The sequence below is a fragment of the Mus musculus genome, chromosome 1 (genome assembly GCF_000001635.26).
Source record: "Mus musculus strain C57BL/6J chromosome 1, GRCm38.p6 C57BL/6J".
Taxonomy (NCBI): Eukaryota; Metazoa; Chordata; class Mammalia; order Rodentia; family Muridae; genus Mus; species Mus musculus.
Genome location: NC_000067.6, coordinates 139,031,314 through 139,052,897, shown reverse-complemented (window position 1 = coordinate 139,052,897; position 21,584 = coordinate 139,031,314). Strand labels below are relative to the sequence as shown.

Genomic DNA, 21,584 nt, shown 5'->3' with positions numbered 1-21,584 from the left:
ATAGAAAAAAAAAATCTTTCTGAAAAGAAGAACATTAACACAAGTACTGACATCAACAATTAGTAAATGAGACTCAAGAAATTGAATAGTTTTTTCACACCAAAAGACACTGTCCTTTGGACTAGGCAGCAGACCACAGATAGGATAAGATTTTTATCAACTACACATCCAATTAAGGACTAATATCCAAAATATATAAAGGACTCAAAAGCCTGGATATCAAGAAAACAATTTAATTTAAAAGATATAATATAGGATCTAAACAGAGTTTTCTCAAAAGAAACTCAAATGACCGAGAAACAAACATTCAACATCCTTAATCAAATGCAGGGTCAAAACAGGAAAATGCAGGTTGAAACTACTTTGAGATTCTATCTTACATCTGTCAGAATGGGTAAGATCAATAAACCAAATGACAGCTCATGTTGGCAAAGATGTGGAATAAAGGGAACACTCAACCATTACTGGTGGGAATATAAATTTACAGCCACTATGGACATCAGTGTAGCAGTGCCTCAGGAAAATGGGAGTAGACCTATATCTCAAGGTCCACCTGTACCACTCTTGAACATATAATGATATCATGAAATCACATGCAAATGGCTGGAACTAGAAAAAAACAGACCCAAAAAGACAACTCTATGCATTTGCTTATATACGTGCATGGGTTATTAACTTAATGATAAGCAAGCTACAACCCATGGAACACAGAGGTTACAAATAGAGTGAGGGGTTAGAAAGTATAGCTAGATCTCCGTAGGGGGCAGAAAAACAAAAACAGAATAGGTAGTCATGGATGGACAGAGAGCAGGGAAGAGAATGATACTGGAATGGGAGGATTAGCAGAGAGAGGTGAAGGAACAGGGAGGCGAAGGACAGAATATGGGGAGAGCTGGCCAAGATCAAGGGCCATGAAAACCTACCACAGTAAAGCTTCCTAAAATACATACATATATAAAGGTAACCTTTATGAAATCACCAAATAACAGGGAGACAGAGCCCCAACTGGACATCTCTTGTCACCAAATGACGCTTCCAGTACCAGTGTGCCAGGGATGAGTTACATCTAGTTGAGTTGTGCACCAAAGAGAGCTCATGAGATGCCCCAGAGAACCCAGGCTGTTGCCACGGCTGCAAGCTGACAGCAAGGCTCTATAGCTGAAGACAACACCTAAACAATTCATTGAACACAAGGAAGTCAAACTGCTGCCTTAACCATTAAGCTAGAGCCTTAACCACTGTGGGCTAGTGCTTTGGTACTGGAAAGTACTCTACATGCTACCAAAGGAGAAATGCAAATGCTAGCTCAGCTAGAAAGCCTCTAATCTGTCCCTACTTGCAAGATATATGAGTGCAATGGTGACACAGAGCTTATGAAAGTAACCAACCAATATCTGATATGATTTAAAGCCCACTCCTGAGACTAAATAGGTCAGAGACCTAGGGTAAAACAAGTATTACTGTTCAAAACAAAAAAGAAAAAAAGGAAGACTAGCAATAAAAATATATACACCATGAGTAGTTTGTCATATCATAGTACATCCAACTTGAATGACTCTCTACTCAGCCTGCCTGAGTATCATGAGTCCGTGTCCATTACAGACAATTAAATCAATTGCAATGAGTCATCTGTTCTCAACTTTTAATCCTTTTGGAAATAGGTTCTTGATACATGTCCTAGTCTGGTATACCTTCTTGACTCAGCCTCCCAAATGCTGGGATTGCAGGCATTCACCATTATGGTTGGCCACTACTTACTAAGCTTAAATAAGCTAACATGTAGTCTCTCTCCACTGAGCAAAGGCCGAAATGTATGTTTAGTATTCAAAGCAGTACTTTTATATCTTTTTTTTTAAATAAAGTAAAAAACAGAATTTATTTAGGGCATGGGGAGGGGAGTTAAGAGAGTAATTAGAGGCAGAGAAAGGCAAAGAAAAGGAGAAAGAAGAGAAGTAGAGGCCGGCCATGGCCATGTAGAGAGGGGGGAAAGAGAATGGAGGGGGAACAAGGGGCAAGAGAGAGAAGCAGGAGTAAGAGAGAACTTTTATACCTTTTAAACCAGTTTGTCCAGAAGGTGAAAATTTCTCAGATCAATTTAATTCTTTTGTCTAACAATTTGGTAATCCTTGCTAACTCTAGGTTCAATTGCTTGTATATTCTTTATATTGTTAAAAATTTAGAAAAGGACATAGCCACAATGTGGTAAAGATAGCAGAAATCCATGTGTGTAAATGCACAAGCCTAAACATAATACTCGTAATGACATTATCAAGCCGACAGTTTTCTCTTAACATAATGTACTTCTGAAATACTAAGACACAGATTTCCGCAAGATCACTCCCTGACACATCAACATATACTATCACCACAAAGAACCAAGTGCAAGCATATGCTGGTCCCAGTGACAAACTGCTCATTGCAATCAATCACTCACAATTTTTAATAAAAACAGCACCAATTAGAATTAGTCTGTAAACACCCAGGTATGCGCCTAGGAACACGAGAAAGCAAAGGCAGGGTTTTTTTTTTTTTTTTTTCTTCTGCTTCTTCTGCAATTCTGCACCCATCCAGAGCAGAGGCTGCAGACTGGCCATCTGTAGTGGCAGCCAGCCAGCCCAGGGCTTCGTTTTCTATACCAGCAGTTCTATGGCTTTGTTTCACGTAATAAACTGTCAGTTTCTAAATCTCAGATAATACCTTGGAAAAATCTCATTTTCTTTTTCCACTAGAAATCATAATAATTGGAATCTGGCCACACAATATTCCGCTAACAAAAGCCTGGAGTGAGAGGTGCTCCTTCATGCCAGCCATGTGCTGTTCAGAGCATGTATTGTCCTCAATTTCCTTGGCTGAGGCACCTAACCTAGTTCTCATTTGGGTCTTTTACCTGACTGATCCCCGAAGGAAACTTAACTCACAACTCATAGAGGAAGCGCGTGCTCAACAGAAAACTGCACTAACCGCACTTCCCGGTGCTGCACGGAGAGTGAGACAGTCCAGTGTTTTAACAAGATTCTATTTCACAGGGTTGTGGCAAAATAAGTAACATCCCTTTTGTTTTTAAATAAAGAGTGTTTTGTCTACTTTTTATTTTAATATAACACATAAAATAAATATTATAAGCCATATATGTCTTCAAGGGTAAGAAATATGATGGGTTTGAAATTTTGAGTTGTTTAATTTTTGTAGTTTCTTGTGTAATTTCTAAGCAATATATGTTCAAAGTAATTTTCACTAACATAAATTCTTAAACTGATTACCACTAACTTAAATTCTCCCCTATTTTCCCCTACTTGCAAACGTATTTTTAGAACCAAGCACAAGAATGCCAGAAAATTAAAACATTCAACAAAATGTAGAAAACAAATCTGCTTTTTCATTTAAGTATTTTCAAAGTTAACATGTAAGCTCATCAACAAACTGTGTGACTGTTAAAGATTTGCAAATATAGAAACATAACAATTTACAGTTCTACAGGCAGAAGTCTAAAGGATAACTGTGAGACTGTTTTAAATTTCCAGTGTAAACAGGAGGCAAAAGACAGACGCATACACAAACTTGGAAGTTCATCTGGCGGCGTCAGAAGACTCCCCAACACTTGGATTTCCACTATGGCGCTAGTAAAATGTTTACATCCTAAGGTCAAAGGTTAAATAAAGGAAAGGAAATGCTCTTTGTCAAATAGTCTAGCAATTGTGAGCAGTCTGAGAGATCAGCGGGGACTTAATGCAGAGCAATCAAATCAAACTAAGGCAACTGCCTTTCCTTACCAAACCGGAAAGCTTCTGGGGGCTACAGCTGTTTGTCCACTAGAAAATTGACACAAAATGTGTAAAATTGAAACATTCTGCTTCCAGAAGATTTGTCCAAAGGAAGAGCAGGAAGTCTTCAAGTTTGGTATGAGTTACAGGTACCAAAGGGGACTATATGAAAGCCTTAAACATAAACCTGCCTACCTCATTAGAGTGTTTCAGTTTGAACTCTTGGTGACGTTTTTAGAGTTGTAAATTTTTGTTAATGAAATTAGAGGTGGAAGAGTATTTCTTGAATCTTTGCTAGCATATGAAAGCAATTCTAAACACAAGCAATAAGACCTAAGTTAGCGATCTCTGAGGACAGCTTTGAAATCTTGTTAAACCAGGACAGACACTACAGAAAATTAACTCAGACACGCAGGCCTCAAACTAAATATCATTTTAATATTAAATTGAACTGAATTTTCACTTTTTCTTCTAAAAATTAAACAATATAAATAAAATAAGAAGCATTAACTGCAAATATTATCATTCTAGAAGAAAAGCAACCCATGGATTTAGTAGCCTGCGTGCAGTTCCAACTTAGCAGCAGACAAGAGTAAAAGTGACTGTTACAAGAAGACGACAGTTACAGGAGCTCTTATGAACCACGTTAAAAGTATCCATGTATTCTGCAAATTATAAATACTGACAGTTACTTTATACTTTACCCTGATAAACTGCACAGACTCGTAAGTACATCTTTGGACATGTGGACAGAAGTCTGCAGCATAAATGACATACTGCAAGTGTCATGCGTCACAAATATAAATAGGGTTTGGGTTTGGTTTTTTTTTTTTTTTTTTTTTGACCTGTGTGTATGCTCTATGACTTGCTGAAAAAAAGCAAGTTCTTCAGTAAGTTTCAGCTGTATTAAGTACAAAAATTCCACGTCAAATGCTTTTCCAACCTCACTGTAAAGATCTCGTAACGCGTCCTTAGCATCTAGTCATAATCTGAAGAGCTGCTCACTCAGCGACTAGGAGCCTGCGACAAACACGAAGGTCTGGGAAACCGGGTAGCTCTGTAGTGACTCATACTCCTTCCCTGGCTCTTTCACCAAAATTACTATTGACTCTGAGCTTGAAATGTGCATGTAATGTATGTTATACGTGTATATAATGTTTGCATTATCCCAAACTTTTCCTGGTATATTTTCAGTGTACAGGGTACCTTGCTTCAAGGTAATAAGTTTTAGAAATGTATAACACATTTTCAACCAAGAAAACACTTTTCCATTTTACATGGAAATCAGAAAAAAGCACTAAAGTTGGATTCTTAACTGTCACAGTCACCCGTCAGTGCAGTTCTTTTCTGTCCGAGGTCACTCACATCCTCATCTTAACTTTCAATGGCACAGAATACAATTGTCCCATCTCTGCCCTTAATTCTACAGCACTGCCCTGACTAGTGTATGCCTGCCGTGCCCACTGCAACACTAGTTAGATAACTTGCATCCTGAAAATACACCATATATATCTACCTGACCAAAGATGATCTGGATACATTCCTACTAATTTCTAACATAATGGCTAAAGTTCTCATATACTTGATCACCTATACAATGATGGCATCTTAGAATTTTAGATCAGTAAAATTCTACATGAAACAATTTTTATAACCTTACAATATTTTCTTTATTTTTTTTGAACTATAGTATAATTACATCATTTCCCCTGCCCCCTTCCCTTTCCTCCCTCCAACTCTTCCATGTACACCTCTTTGATCTCTGTAAAACTCCATGGCCTCCCTTTTCATTAAATGTTGTTACACAGGTGTAATTTACACCTCCTAAATGAAAAAGCTTCTCGATCTGAAAAGGGCTAGGAGATGCACTAATCTGTTTTATTCCTGAACAACTGATCAGTCTAGATATTGTTACTTGTATATATGTGTTTTCAGGCTGACCATATAGTACTGGATAACCAATTCGTATGCTCTTTCTATTTAACAATTTTAATAATATTTCATTAATTCTTTGAGAATTTCATCATTTTGTTTTGATCACATTTATCCCTCCCTCACCCCAACTCTTCCCATATCCACCCTCACACTCATACCCACCCAACTTTGTGGTCTCTTTCTTTCTTTCCTTCTTTGTTTCTCTCATTCATTCAATCAATCTATTCACTCCAGTATGTGTTGTGTAAATATTGTTTAGGGCAGGGTCTGCCTTGGAGAGAATGGTCAGTCTACCTACCAGAAGTCATACTCTTAAAGAAAACCAAATTTCCCTCTCCAAAAGCTATAAATGACCAATAGTTCCCTGACCTAGGGTCGTACTTCTTACCTCCCTATTCCACGCTGGGATTTTTATCTGGCTTGGCTTTGCACTCATCATGTGCAAACTGTCAAAATCACTATGAATTCTTATGGGCATCTTCCTTGTTGTGCCTTGACAGCATTGTTTCCTTGTAGTCATCGCCATTTCTGGCTCTTAACAATTTTTTAGCCCCTCTTCTATGATGATCTTTGAGCCTTAGGGTGGCAGGAAATGTGATACACACAGTCCTACAATCTCTTATTCTCTACCTGTTGATCACTTAAGGATCCCCATTTTAATTTCCACCTACTGAATGAAAATGCTTCTCTGATAAAGGCTAGGAGATGCACTAATCTGTGGGTATAGAAGTCAATAATCAAGAGTCCTGGTAATGCTATGTTCGTTTAGCAGAATAAGTATAGTACGTTCCCTCTTAGGGCATTAGGACTGACCTAGGCACTGGTTCTCGGGCATGATAATGGTGCTAGGTTTGGGTTCCATCTAGTGGAGCAAGCCTTCAATCCAATCATCACAAAGTAAGAAGTTACTCTCACGCCAAGACAGTCATTCGTAGCTGGCAGGGTTTACACGTGGGTGAGGCAGATGACCTCTCTCCAGGCAGTGTGTATAGCAATCCCCAGTACATGAACTTCACAGATAATGGAAGGACTGGGAACAAGCATTCCGACTAAAGTAACCAAGACCTAGAAAGATAAAAATCTCTTGTTTTCTCTCATATGTGAATAGCAGCATTAAAACTTTAGATGTGCATATTTTACTTGGCATAGCCATAAAAATCAGGAGAATAGTGTGAAAAAAAGACTAGAGATACAGTGACACAAAAAGGGAAACAGGAATAATTAAACGGAGCGGGAAGCAGGATAGCAGCTGAGGAGGGATGACCAACACTAAAGGCCTTTTCAAACAGTCAGATAGAAACTAATTACTGCAGAGGTTTCCTGAAACATACAAACGATTATAAATGTAGTTACTCTATAATGGGACAAAACCCCAACTAGACAACAAATTAAAACTAGCAAAAAATAAATAAGCAAAATAAAACAAAACAACGGGACTAATAATGGGTTATCCTTTTGCCCGTATGTGAGATATTGGCTAACCAAGTCCCAGAGACACACCCCACACACAAATATCACAGGATATTGTCAATACTCTTGGTTACTCTCCAGAACTTGATGATAAGAAGACATCACATTCCTGTATTACTCGGGTGCTGCAATGTCGAAATGATAAAGCAAAGGTCAAAAGCTGAGGGCACACACACTCTCTGAGACATTGTTACAAGTATTTTACTCTCTGAGACATTGTTACAAGTATTTACAATCATATACTAATAGAGTTATTTTTATGAATTACTTCATAAAACAAATAAACTTTTATATGGAAACACATAACCTGTTAAATAACAACTTAGAGCGCTATGACTATTGTTTTGAATTTTTTATCATTTTAAATCATATTATAAACTATTCTCTTAAGCTACGATATATTTGCTTATGGTTTTTTCCACATATGTAACTCTCCTTTTCTCGATCTTTTCATTTAGTTATTCTTCAAACACCTCTTCAGACTATGAAGAGTCCCTTGGAGGCCAGGGGTAAAGTAGGTAGATGCTAGGGATAGCAGAACTACCTGGACCTACAGAAGGAACTTTCTGCTAGAAAGAGCTCTTAGACACATACACACACACACACACACACACACACACACACACACAAACTAAATTCTTTTATTATTTAAATTGGCTTATAAATTATATATAATATTTTAGTATAGTATGCCCTATGTGCTAAGCTTAAGTGACACTAATAAAGTTTCTGCGTCTTTAAAGCTTGTTACCATCAACACTGCTAAACATTTCTACAGACTCTGGAAGAATTCAAGAGCTAAAACTACAGAAACAAGAAACGAAAGAGTTCAAAACTCTGGTATTATCAAGTTTTCTTTCACAGGACTATGCCATCATCTTACAAGGAGTATGTAAGACAGCATCCACGTCTCCTCGCAGTGATTAAAACTACTTAACTTGTGCCTCAGGGAGTGGTACTGCAACACGGGGTCTCACTATGTAACCGATGCTGGACCTAAACCGTCAGTGGCCCCTGCTTCCAGTTCCTCACTGCTAGAATCACAGGAAAGCCCTACCACGCTGGGCAAACCTGCCCTCCTTCACGTGCTCATCATTTCTCCGACCCTCAGTAAAACCAGCTGCTTACATTTTCTCTGTGGGTGAGTTCTTTGGAAGCTTGGTCAATTGTTCTGTCAACATAATAGATGTTTACTATAAAGTTGCTAGCAAGCCCCACCTAAGTGCTCCTCTATCTACTCCTACCAACTTATTACATGAATTTACTAAAAACTGTCCTTCTGTTACATACAGTACAATATAATGACCATCCTTGTAGGATCAAGCACACCAGTCTCTAAGGTTTCAGGGTTTCCTGACAAATACAAAAAAGCTTTCATTACTGTAATACACATTTTTAAAGTGAACAGTAAGCTCCTAGAGTATTTAAAGCTTTATCAATCTTTTCAATGATTTCATGGGTGGTCAAGTACCACCCCTCAGAGTGGCCAAGCTAGCACCAAACCACTATAATTCTTCTCATGCTAGACTTCAAAATTATTTTTGAAAAGATAAATCTGAATACAACTTAAATACATTCACTTATTCATTTAATCACAGCAACATTCTAAATAAGTTGTCACAACATTACATTTCTTATTTACTGCTGGATAATTATATAAATTAGCTGTTCCTCGTGTGAAACATCCTACTCCTGAGCCACCAGAATCACTGTCAGACAACCAACAAGAGAATAAATATAAAAGATTACTTGAATAAAAAACAAATAATCAATGATGCATACCATAATACTATCTTACTGACATGTATAATTTCAATTTTCACTTCTTATATTTACATAATATAATAAAATTTTTGCAGGTAAAACTATTTCTAACTCAGGAGTCCAAATATTCAGCTACTCTCCAAAATGTACAAGTTTGAGACAACATAGTAACTTCTACAAATTAATGACAACTGGCTTACACTACATATTTTTCTCATTTATTTAACAAGTAGTATATTGTGTTTTACATGTTTTAAAATAACAGTAGCTTTCCTATGTGTAAAAACTAGTAGAAACTTATTTAAACTATGTTGAGTATTCAGTAATTATTTAGGCTTATTTATAGTTTCAACATATTCAAAATATTTTGAGTTAAAAAAAGAAAGCAGTTCAAACTCTTTAATTATAAATAGCATCTGAAATTCAACTTGAAGGTAATTGGGTAAACTACTGAATGCAGAATCAAATATAAACAAATAATGTTGATAACTTATTCTCTGGTGAGTTATCACAAACAATAGGGAACAGTGGATTACCCCACTCTAACATTTGTTTGGAGTGTTTTTATTAAATCCTAGGTCTCACTATATAGCAGAGACTCACCTCAAATTTGCAATCCTCCTACATCAGTTTCCAAGTGCTACTATTATAGGCATGCACTAGCATACAGGGCTCTCACTGACTGACAAAGGCAGCTCAATAGCAAATGAACAGAGAAGCCACTCGTTGTATGCCCGGATGTGCTGTTTGAATGAGATGGCCCCCATTCAGGCATTTGAATACTTCTGAATACTAGTCTCCAGTTGGTGGCTGTCTTGGTAGTCTTAGGAGATATGGCCTTGCTGAACAAAGTATGTCACAAGCAGTGGGCTTTGAGAGTTAAAAAACATTGGCACCATTGAAGTTGGCTCTCTGATTTCCACATTCCGGTTTGGAATTCTTAGCTGTTCCTCTCATCATGCCTGATGCATGCTGCCTGCTGCCATATTTCCCTACCATGATGATAATGACTTATTTCTTTCTCTGAAACCCTAAGTCCAAAATACAACCCATCCTTCTATAAGTCGTTTGGTTGTATCACATCCATACAAAAGTGACTAATAAACAATGCTTTCCTCACAAGATGTTAAACTATAAATTGAGTGTTATCATCTGTTGAATCTAGAATTGGCAGTATCTATATTATAATTATAAAGAATTGTACTTTTTATAGGTTACATCTGGATTCTTTGTTTACAATGACATCTTACAGGAACTAAGTTTAAATGCCTTTTATTTCAACTGCCACCATAAAATCTAGCAAGATCATCACATTCCTAAAACCCCTTCTATTTCCAGCTTATCATCTTCACTGGGATAGGAAAGATTTACAATGAACAGATATCCCTCCCTATTTATCTAAAGAAATTAGGAATATAAATTTTACATAGAACTTCCTAAAATGTATAAGGTTAACAACATCTTTTAAGCTTTTTAAAACACCCAGTGGCCTAACAATATTCTCTAACTTCTTCCCAACTACAAGTTTGCAATCTTTGCCTTAAAACCACAATTGAGTCACAAAGGCTGCATGTGTATCAATGACAGAAAAAAGCATCTTAACTTTACTAAGTGTTGTCCTACTTACACATATCACAACTCCCATGTTAATATTTGATTTTCAGAAATAAATCACAATAACTAATCCTTTATTCTTTCTTTTAAGAACAATTCAATTATGTTACTGGAAAGCGATTTACTCTGTATGTGGTACAGAAGGGAGACTATTTCTAACCTTCCTTGGATTTAGACTGAACAAGTAAAGAATTTTTTTTAAAAAATTAAGAAAAGTTGCTTTGTTTTTATTTTTTGAGATCTCAAGCATGATATAGCTGGACAAAGACACAATCTATTTTGTAGCCATGTTTTGATTATAATTACTCACCTAAGAATACATAAACAAATTCTGCCTCCAGATGTGAGCCTGCAGAACCCAAATCGCTGCTTACTTTCCATGTCTGTCAGGACGAAGGTAAAGTGCTGTCCAACTTGATTCTGAGACACCCTTAAGACATAACAATATCATGGTATTAAATCTGTGCTGGTTTTCTTGAGGATAACTTTCAAGAAGACTTACTTGTCATTGGCTTCACCTTTCTAATACTGGGTAATAAAAGCTAGAATGATGTTCTGCAACTAGAAGGGTCATGAATCTATAAACCAACTCATGAGTCATGAGTCAAGCATTACAAGACTTCTAACAGCTTATGGGAGAGCACAGCAACACAAATGCCCCACGTGGAAGTCAAAATTCATCCTAATTTTCAGAAGAGTAAGTTACCCATAAAATCTATCATGAGGTTGCAGCCATGGTTCCTCACTCTGGAGAAGAATCAGCAGATTCAGTCTCTACACTCACCAGCAGCCCTTCTCTTGTCTAATTATTCTTCTTTTCCTGGTTTTTGACTGCCTGTATAGCAAACCATGTTGGTGCATCCTTTAAAGGTGAGCACCATCACCCTGAGTCACTTCTTCTGTTGACATTCCCACCCAACGGACCTCACGCCAAGCACTCCTGTTATCTTCTTAGCATTATTTTAGAACTATCAATAAGCTGCATAATTAAACTCCAACTAAAAGAAGACAACTCCTGCTAAAGAAGCCCACTAGTGGTTGGTCTTTATGAGTTTTATCTGATTTTAAAATGCATAGAATAAACCAAATTACATGCTGCACTTCAGCATAAGGGATGATATAAAACTAAACATTTACTTCTGCTTAAAAAGCATCAACATACTTCCAGATAGTGGCTCAGAAAACCACAATAGGACTTCATGTTCTTTGCCCCAAAATAAAATATTGATAACATAAATTTTGGTTTTAAAAGAGTCATATAGATTTTAAAATTAAATAAATTACTACCAGTATTCTAAAACTATAAATTGTTTTGTCACAAAACAACAGTTATTAAACAAGTTCACATATAAATGGCCAGGACAAGTACATATCTAGTTTTATACATGTCAAATAAATCCTCCAGGGATTAATATGTCCTCTAGTTTTCAAGATTTATAATATCCTCTTTCAGTTTTTCTTCCTCTATTTTATTTTCACTATTGATGTAATACTATAATTTTGAAATTAAAACAACTAATTCTCCAGAAATAAAGTAAATAAATAACTTTTTATCAGCTATATTTATTAGTATCAACTAACCCACTATCAGATCTCTTTTCAATCTATATACTAAAAATTCAGTCTTACTAATATTTGGCAAAATATCTTCATAAAATGATTTTTAAAAACTTTTTACAGTACACTCTTAAAATACAACTAATACTGATCAGTCACATGAAAAACATAAATGTCATTATTTCTAAAGAAAGCTCTATTATGCTAACTTCCAGCTGCATATAAGTTCAGTTAGTGTTGGCAGTAAAATATAAGCACACTGGAACTGTTGAAGCTACTAGGGAAGTTTCCCACAGCCGCCCTCAGTAGCACACTGTTGTGTGATGCTGTTCTTAGAAACAACTAACAAGTTCCCAGCACTCACAAATGCTCTTCCAGTGGGATGAACCTGGAGCGAGCAGTAAAGCCCTGTTTCAAAGACCTTCTGAAGATCATAATCAAAGACCAATGACATACTTTTCTCTGCTAGTACTTACACTCTATACCTGAAATATAAGGAGAAGAAACATAACCTGTGGTCAGGTTATTTTAAGAACACCTATCTGGCCATGGTGGAGAAGCAAAGGACAGAATAACCTGAAAGGCGATTTTACTGTCAGCATTATCTAATTCGGAACCTCACACCTGCCATATTTGCATACAAGAAAAACAAAGATATGTGCCAGTTTCTTAAAATGTATATTTAATCATTTTGAAATGTGTGCTAGCAAAGAATAGCTTTATCTTAACCAGTAACTTGTACTATACCTTTCCACATCGAAGGGAAAACAGAACTTGGGCACGCTCTGCAGAACTTCCTAAAAATGCAAATTCAAAATAAAGAGGGTGCTTTAGAATGTTTTTTAAACATGCAGTTAAAACTTTTTGAGATATTTTCAAGGGGTGGGTGAAGTATTTTTAAGACAAAAGCACAGGTTCTCAGACTGAAATAATTGATTATTAAAAAGGAATTAAGTGTGTGCTTTGGCAGATTGCACTGACAATGCCCGGAAGCCCCAGGAGGGAAAGGCCTGGCCTGAAGGGTATTAACACCCTTTGCATCCCCGCTGGGATCCCCTTCAACAAGGCCATATGGGTCTCACAAGGAGCACTGCACCATATGGGCAAGCTGTGTCTGCTGCAACTAGTACCACAGGCTAGCCACAGGGACTTTTCACAGATTCTGGCTCAGAAATATAAATGTTGTTTCAATTAAAATGCAGGCAGAGAAAAGGGAATGGAGTTGGCAGCAGAATGAATGACTAAGAGGCCTGACAACTCTGTACGTCCCACAACACAAGGGTTAAAAATATTCAAAGATCGTATAGATTCTAAAATACACATTTATATCTTAAAACACTTGTTAGTAAATTTATTTCAAATAGCCCTCTTAAATGTGTAACTTAATACAAGTATCTATTATAATATAGCTAAATATTAAGTATTTAAATAGAAAAATCCATGTTTTATTAAAACACTAATCTCATTAAGATTTAGAGATAATATTTATTAAAAATTACAACAAAATGCAAATAACAGATAATTGGAAAGATAACGGAAGATGTATTTTGATGTATCTAAGCAGCACATTAAAGTTTGACTCTGAATCTAAAGTTCCACCTACAATTAATTACAGACATCACACAAACTAAAGGCAGAGATTTTATAAAGGAGCAGAACCTGAAGACAATTCCTATTAAGAAGCAAAGGAGCAAATATCTTAGCAAATCTGTCACTTCTACAACTGCCTTTTCCCAATAAAGCTAACACCCAGTAAACTGAGACAGAACCAAACACATACACCTCTGCAATCACAGTCTTGAGTACTTCCCATCGACTTTCTTAACCTGAAGCAGTGTGTGTGTGTGTGTGTGTGTGTGTGTGTGTGTGTGTGTGTGTGTGTGTGCAATTATTAGTTAAAAATAAAATAGTGTAGGAATACCTAGGAAAGCTTCAAGAGAGCTCACGCACAGACCAGTAAGAAGAGAAAACAAGCCTTCAGCCTCAGGGCAAGTACACAGGCTTGCTATGAATGTGTGCCATTAAAAGTTGGAGCACAGGCCCATGTTTAGAAAAAGTCATTTTACTCTTGATAATATTTTGCTAAATATAATTAAAGAAGTCACTAGACATGAAATAAATTACTAAAAAACAGTTTATTACAAACGAAGACAGTTGTTTTTATTTGACTGTTGCTTCATCATTATCTTGTGTCTCATAATGTAAAGTCATTTACCATATTTACTACACCTATAAATAATGGTCAGATAAAGTCCTACAAAATTAAGCACATAATTCGGAAACAATAAAAAAACACTCAAAGTCAATATCTGCCTCTAAATATATGTATATTAGCCGCATATTTCACATCAATTTTAATGCTCAAATTAAAGAGGACGCCTCCCCTCAGCCTTAGTCTTCCACAAAGGCCCCTCTTTCCATAACAGCCACAGCTCGCTTCCCAACTGGCAGGAACGTCCCTCAGGGGACAAGTCTTTAAGCCTCCTCACTCTTTAAAATTCAACCAGCCAGCAGGTCTATAGAGGAGTGTATAAACAGTATAGAAAAAAATCCTCCTCTCAGCTCTGCCAGTGACAGAGCAGCTATGCTGCTGACAGTATAAGCAGGGGACACCCAGATCAATGGCTGAAGTCCTGCCACTCCTAAGACTGGATTTCTTCTTAATTACAGGTGCAATATAAACTAGAGTTATGGGGGGGGGGGGGTGAAGAGAGGGAGATGGGTTCCGATTCAGCTTGTGCTCCTTGAGTCATTTTAATCATAGTGATAACTGAAAATGATATTTCTACATATATTAGAAATAACTGAGGTTTTATATTCTCATTCTCTGTTACACACACACATACACACACACACACACACACACACACACACACACACACACTCACATAGAGTTACTTCTAGATATGTATTCATAGGTTTGCCATACTACTCACCATAAACACGAAATACATTTCCTGTGCTACTGAAAATTTTTATTTCTACAGAAATTTTATTAACCAAGAAAAAGTTTAGTTTCAGAATATTTTTAATAAAAATATATTATTCTCACATAAAGATAATTGCTAACATATGTCAAAGATAAAAACAAAAATAACCCAAAGAATGAACTAGAATACGAAATTATCCAGAGGAAAGTACCACGGGCAATAATGGATATTCTGTACAAGTTCCAAAATAAGACAGCTAGCTATCATATTAGTGATTGGAAATAATTCATGGAAACTTCTTTACTGAGTATGTAGCTCACTTGTAGCTTTGTAAAGAAGCCACTGCTGTGAAAGAGAAAACACCCTGTTAGATGGACAGTCTGCTCACCAGGGAAGCTGCCCTGCAGAGTCTAAGCTCAAACAGCAGCTAAGAAACTACTGTTTCTTAAATATTCTAAAGTCCACGACGAAGCCCTAGATCTGCTTTGGACAGGCTGTAAGGTGAAAGTCACCATTTCTGTAACCTACTTCCACTTCCCCACCACTTCCTCAGGAACAAACGGTAGTGCTCTCTGAAGTTCCGTACTCCCCTTTTTCCTGTTCTGCATAACAAATCTGATCTACACAAATGACTTCATACAGCTTAGGCATTTTTATGAAGTCTACAATTATTCATATATTCTTTCACACATCACTTTCTTAATAGTCCAACCTCTCACATTTATACTCTTTAAGGTTGAAATTGTCTGAGTTACAGCCCTTGAAATAGACAGTGATAGAATCCTCTCTAAACATACCCAAACCAATAGTGTGGCATCATTTAGACCCCTCCTCTCTCCCGTACATAACCAATCATTCACCAAAACCACTAAGTCAATGCCTGCTCCCCATAGTTAACCTCCAAACCGCCACTTCTGAGACTTCATTCAGCTAGGACAGAAACACCCACAACTGGGTAGGCTGCAGGTTGGAGTGCCTGGGTCCCCTCTTCTGGGGGTCAGAATGCCCAATCCTGAAGGCTTCCTGTGGAAATCACTGCTCCTCCGATTAAAACTGTAATTGATCCTAGAACACTGTTCAACAGGGTACATAACAGCAAACAGCTGAACACACAGAGCAGAGAGACAAGGCAGGTTATCTAGGCACTGTTTAACTCAACAGCACCCTCCAGGAACCAGGAATCTTCTCTCCTGGTTTACTCTACTAAGCACACTGGCTTTGGTCCTTTCCATGTGCTTGTAGAATGAGCCATGAGCTTTCAGTACATCTCACAAGGACACAGCAGCAGTGTCCAGCATCCAGAGGAAAAAACTTCTCTACACTCACTTTTCTAGAGCTTACTAGACCAACAACCCCTTCCTGAACTAACCATGGAAGGAAGTGGTTACCTACCAGCCTTGCCACAGACATGCATGGAAGCACCAGAATTCAGTCTCACTAGCTTTCAAATGATCGTCACACAGGAAATTTCAGTAAACTTATGTTTGTAAGGCTCTGCACAATAACAGTATCAAATAATAAATTTGCATTAAAGTTCTTAATATAAACATAAATACTATTATATGAGGATATTTCTCAATATCCATAATTGTAATTTATGGAAAAAAATGTCCAAAATCACTTTTACAACAAAATAAGTTCTATTTGGCAATTTTAATTCAAAGTTTTCAAAAAAGGGCATGGTTTTCTAAAGATAATATTTGAATATAATTTCAAGTAAATATGTAGTAATAACAATCATTCTATCTAACTGTACTTTATAAGAGGGGTCTATAAACTCTACAACAACAATAAAATAACCTACAGCTCAGCCACAGAACTTTGAGTAAGAGAACTGAGCTAGAGACCCACAATGAGCACTGAGATGTGACAGGGCATCTGAGGAAAGTGCCAGGGAGACTGCCAGACACATTCCACACCCCATCTTCTAAGGGAAGACAGGCACACAACATGTGGTGACTGAATCAGGGACACACCTTATTGCCAGAGAGGGTATAGAAAATGACAGTGAGCTGGTTTAAATATCATATCCTTTAAGAAATGTTTTAAACTCAGAGTCTATTGAAAACTTGAGAGACTAGGGGCAAAAACAGACTAAGCCTGATCAGATATTGTTTTGTGTTTTTAGTTAGAAATAAAACTCATCTTTACCCATCCTTAAGTGACAGATCTGTGTGTTTTTATATTAATATAGTTTAGATTATTAGCCTAATTGACTTCGCAATAAATCATCATTATGAGACTTCAGTACGTCCATGAGGCAGATGCAGTCAGTGAGGAGATGTGTGGAATGTATTGAGAAGAGACATGCTGGTAAGATTGTGTCAACTTGACACAAACTCAGGACAACTGGAAAAGGGAACCAGAACTGAGAAAATGCCTCTATAAGCTTGGCCTGTAGACAAGTCTGTGGGATGTTTTCTCCATTAACGACTGAGAAGGGAAGAATCAGTCCACTGTTCATAGTGCCACCCAGGGGCAGGGAGGTGGATCTGGGCTAAATAAGGCAAGCGAGGGAGCCGATGAGCAGCACTCCTGAGTGGTTCCTGTTTCGATGCACCTCCAGGTTGCTGCTGCTGTCCTGATGTACCTTTATGAAGGACTGCATGCTATAAGATAAAATAAAGCCATTCCTCCCCAAATTACAATGGAAAGCAAACTAGAACAGATTGTGTGTGTGTGTGTGTGTGTGTGTGTGTGTGTGTGTGTGTGTGTGAGTGTCTGTGTGTGTGTGTGTGTGTGTGTGTATGTCTGTGTGTGTGTGTGTGTGTCATAGACAGTGACATCTCTGCAGTCTCCTGTCACTTCAGATTGATCTAATTCACAACCCAAAGCGTGCTTACACACAAAAGAAGATGAGTGCTGTACCTGGCAACAGAAGGCATAATTCTATACCTCCCATGCATTTAATTAGAGAAGCTTTTAAAAAGTATGAAAATATGTTAATGATGAAAAAACAAAGAAAAGTATGAAAATATATATAAAACAAATAAGGATCTAGAGTTTTTAGTCAAAAATTCCATCAGATAATACCTTTAATGTTTGAAGTTTATAATTTTTAATTTTTCATACAAGTGTATACTGTTTATCTTGAATTTATAGCACTCCATTCTGACCACCCTCATTTTATCCCCTCCCCCTCCTGATAGTCCCCTTTGTTCTCCAGCAGTTTCATTTTTAATCAATGTATACATATATTATATACATCTATATAAAACCTAGGAACCACAAATGAGAAAAAAACATGCAAATATCTTTCTGAGATAGGCTTTATTCACAAAATTGACCTTGAATCTAATCTATGAGCCTGAATTACACATACCTATATTCATCTGAATGGCTGACAAAGAAGTTCACTGTGTATCTATACAATGTTTTCTTTATCTAGTCCTCTGCTGATACATACCTAGGCTGGTTCTATAACTTAGCTATTGTGAATATTGCTGTAGTAAATACTGACACACATTGTCTCTGCAGTATGTGACCTTAGAGTCCTCTGGATAAATACTTACATAGTGGATTTATTTTCACACTTTTAAAAAGCCTCCATACTGACTTCCATAGTGACCACCAACATTACATTCCCACAAACACAGTAAAAAGGCTTCCCTTTTGTCCACACCCCCACACTCTCAACAACGTATGTTGTCATTTGCTTCCTTACTGAATACCGTACTGACTGGGGTGAAATGGAATTTCAAAGGAGTTTTGAATTGCAGTGAAGATGAACATTTTCACGAGCCCACTGAATCTTTCTGTGAACTCCACTTATTTCATTAGCTGTTATTGACTGAGTTGTCCTCTTGCTGATTAGTTGTTTCCTATATATTCTGATGTTAATTTTCCTTCAGATGTACAGCTTATAAGTATATTTTCCCATTCTATAAACTGTCTTTCCACTGCATTAACAAGTTCCTTTGCTGTGTAGAAGATTTCTAATTCATGAGGTCCCATTTATTGGCTACTGCCCTTAATTTCAGATCAACTGGAGTCCTTTGCACAAAGTTCTGCTTTATACCTACAACTTAAAATACTTTCCTTTTCCCTAATAATTTCAGTGATCTAGAGTTTACATTAACATCTTTGATCCATTTGAAGTTCATTTTTTGGACAGACACAAAAATGGAGATTTTAGTTTTATTCCTCACGTGAGTATCCAGTGTTCGCAGTGCCATTTGCTGAAGAGGCTCTCTTTCAACCATTGTATTTCTGGCATCTTTGTAAAATTCAGGCAACTACAGGTGTTTAGATTTACATTTGAACATCCCATTGAATTTAACTGATCTGTGTTTTCTGATAGTACCACTGTTTTTGTTGCGTGGCTCTGTGGTATTACTTGAAGTCCCACCATCACCATCATTTTGCTATGATGGCTTGGGTTACTGGGGGTGGGGGGTCTTCTATGCAACCGTATGACTTTGAGATTTCTTTTCTGTGTAAAATGAGGTTTGCATTGAATCTTTAGATTGCTTCTGTTGAGATATTTGTGTTCACCAAATTGCTCTTTTTCAGGCCAGGAGTCTGGAAGGTCTTTCCATTTTTAGTATGTTCTTCAACTTTTTATTTTAAAGGGTTTGTTGTGGTTGTCGTTGTTCCTGTTGCTGCTGCTGCTGTTGCTGCTGTTGTTTTGGTTTTGGTTTAAGATAAGGTCTTACTATGTAGATCAATCTAACATTAATCTCCAGAGTGCTGGATTAAAGTCATATGCCACCAAGTCTAGCTAGGTGTGATAAGTTTTAATTGCATATGTCTTTCATTTTATGAAGCAGATATACACCAAGGTATTCTACTGTCTGGCATAACTACAGCTAATGGAACATGCCCATGGGCTCTTTCTTGGAAGTTTGCTATTGGTATACTATATACTATTAATTTTTTCTTTGTGTCTTTCCATTTTGCTGGCATTGTTCATCAGATCTAAGAATTTACTGGTGGAGCCTTTTGCTCTCTTATGTAGAAGCTAACCTCTTCCAAATAAGGAGACTTTGACTTCTTCCTTTCATACTTATCTCATTTTTATTTCCTTCTCTTCTGTCCTTACTCTTGCTAAGAGTTTGAGTACTATGTTGCATAAAGAATGAAAATAAACTCCACCCTTGTCTTGTTCACTTTTCTTTTGATTTCAGACTGGGTATCGAGAACTGACCAGTAAATCCTTTCCATACTCAGTATTGATTTTGGAGTAGAGGAAAGGAGGGATTCCAATTCAGTGTGTGTTAAGAGAGAAAGCATGGCTCTGGTCCAAACAGCTGGATCTGTTTGGCCTCATGTGCAAGCTGTGTTACCTGAGCTATGCCAGAGTGTGTGAGGATTGCTCAAGTACACACCATTTCTCTAGTCCAAAACCAACACTGAGTATGTGAAGACTAAAAAATTGAACAAGAAAACACAAATGTATGGCTGAATAAGATGACAAAGACAAACCAGCATCTGGAACCTCAATTCAGTAGAAATAGAAATGCTGATAAGAACTTAAACAGAAATGAAGATGGAATTGAGAAAGTCAATAACCCAGCTAAAACCTCAGGGGAAAGTCTTAAAGTAGAGTGTATCAAATAGCAGAAACAACATCAAGACCTGGGAATAAAGTAGAGGAATTTGACCAATAAGTAAAAAATATGAAAAATTTAAGCATTGGAAAGGAACATGTGGAAATTGTGAGACATCATAAAAAGTCCAAATCTTCAAATTACAGAGAAGGCAAAATGAAGGAGAAGAATCTCAGACTATTACAGAAATCCAAAACTAGTCAAGACACAGATAGCAAGCAGCTCAGGGTGCCAGTCCCAAGTGGTACATCTATACCACATTCCCTACACCTAAGGCTCAAGGAACAACACAGAGCAGAGGACAGAATGATTGTAAGATTGTGTTTCCTATATATGACAGGAAAGTTGAACCCATAAAAATCTCAGCAAAGTGGCTGCCTAACCACTCCTGAACAAGGATAACACCAGACATTAGTTGGGCATGCCAACGTGGATGGGAGAACTCCCACAAGACCCTACTATGCCTAGATGTAGAGCTACAGGCAGGAAATAATTTCTGAGAGGAGAAGAACCATTCTTCCCTTCAGAAGAACTTTCTAATTTGTTATTTAGTATCAATTGGTTAATCCTAAAACATAAATGATTATATAATATATAATATATGATACACTAAAAGGAATCAGCAGATTCTATTTATAGATTTATATTAACATATGTAACAATAAAGAAAAATAATTTGTGAGGTAGTTGGAAGAAGGGTTAGAAAAAGAAGAATGAGGGAAATGACTTAAAGACAGTACTCAAATAATGAAGTTCCCAAATAATGTAAGTTTTAAAACAGAAAATTCTAACGTCCTCTTGATGAATGTCTCTCTAAAAAAGCATGAAGTAGCTGTCTCATGTCCCCTGAGCTCTGGCTTGAAGTGAGTCTATCAGGAGCAGCACACTTGCCTGTGTGCTTGCTGGCTGCACTGACTGTACTGTAGGCATTGCCCCTTTCTGTCGTAAGGCAGCCTTTGATGGTGAGCCACACTTCTCAGGGGCAACAGAAAGACGGATGGAGT

General features: G+C 37.2%; 1 protein-coding gene across 7 annotated transcripts in view; it reads right to left on the bottom strand.

The window, feature by feature from the left end:
* Nucleotides 1-21,584, bottom strand: part of Dennd1b (DENN/MADD domain containing 1B) — a 212,335-nt gene that overhangs the window by 123,146 nt on the left and 67,605 nt on the right. For 5 of the 7 annotated variants that reach the window (NM_001166501.1, XM_006529716.4, XM_006529717.3 and 2 more), the window contains 2 exons: nucleotides 12,849-12,898; nucleotides 10,855-10,974 (listed from right to left, as the gene is read on the bottom strand). The exons of the other annotated variants lie outside the window; for them this stretch is intronic. In NM_001166501.1, the coding sequence (NP_001159973.1) occupies nucleotides 10,855-10,974; nucleotides 12,849-12,898 (170 nt within the window). The remainder of the gene's footprint in view (nucleotides 1-10,854; nucleotides 10,975-12,848; nucleotides 12,899-21,584) is intronic. 7 annotated transcript variants of the gene reach the window in all.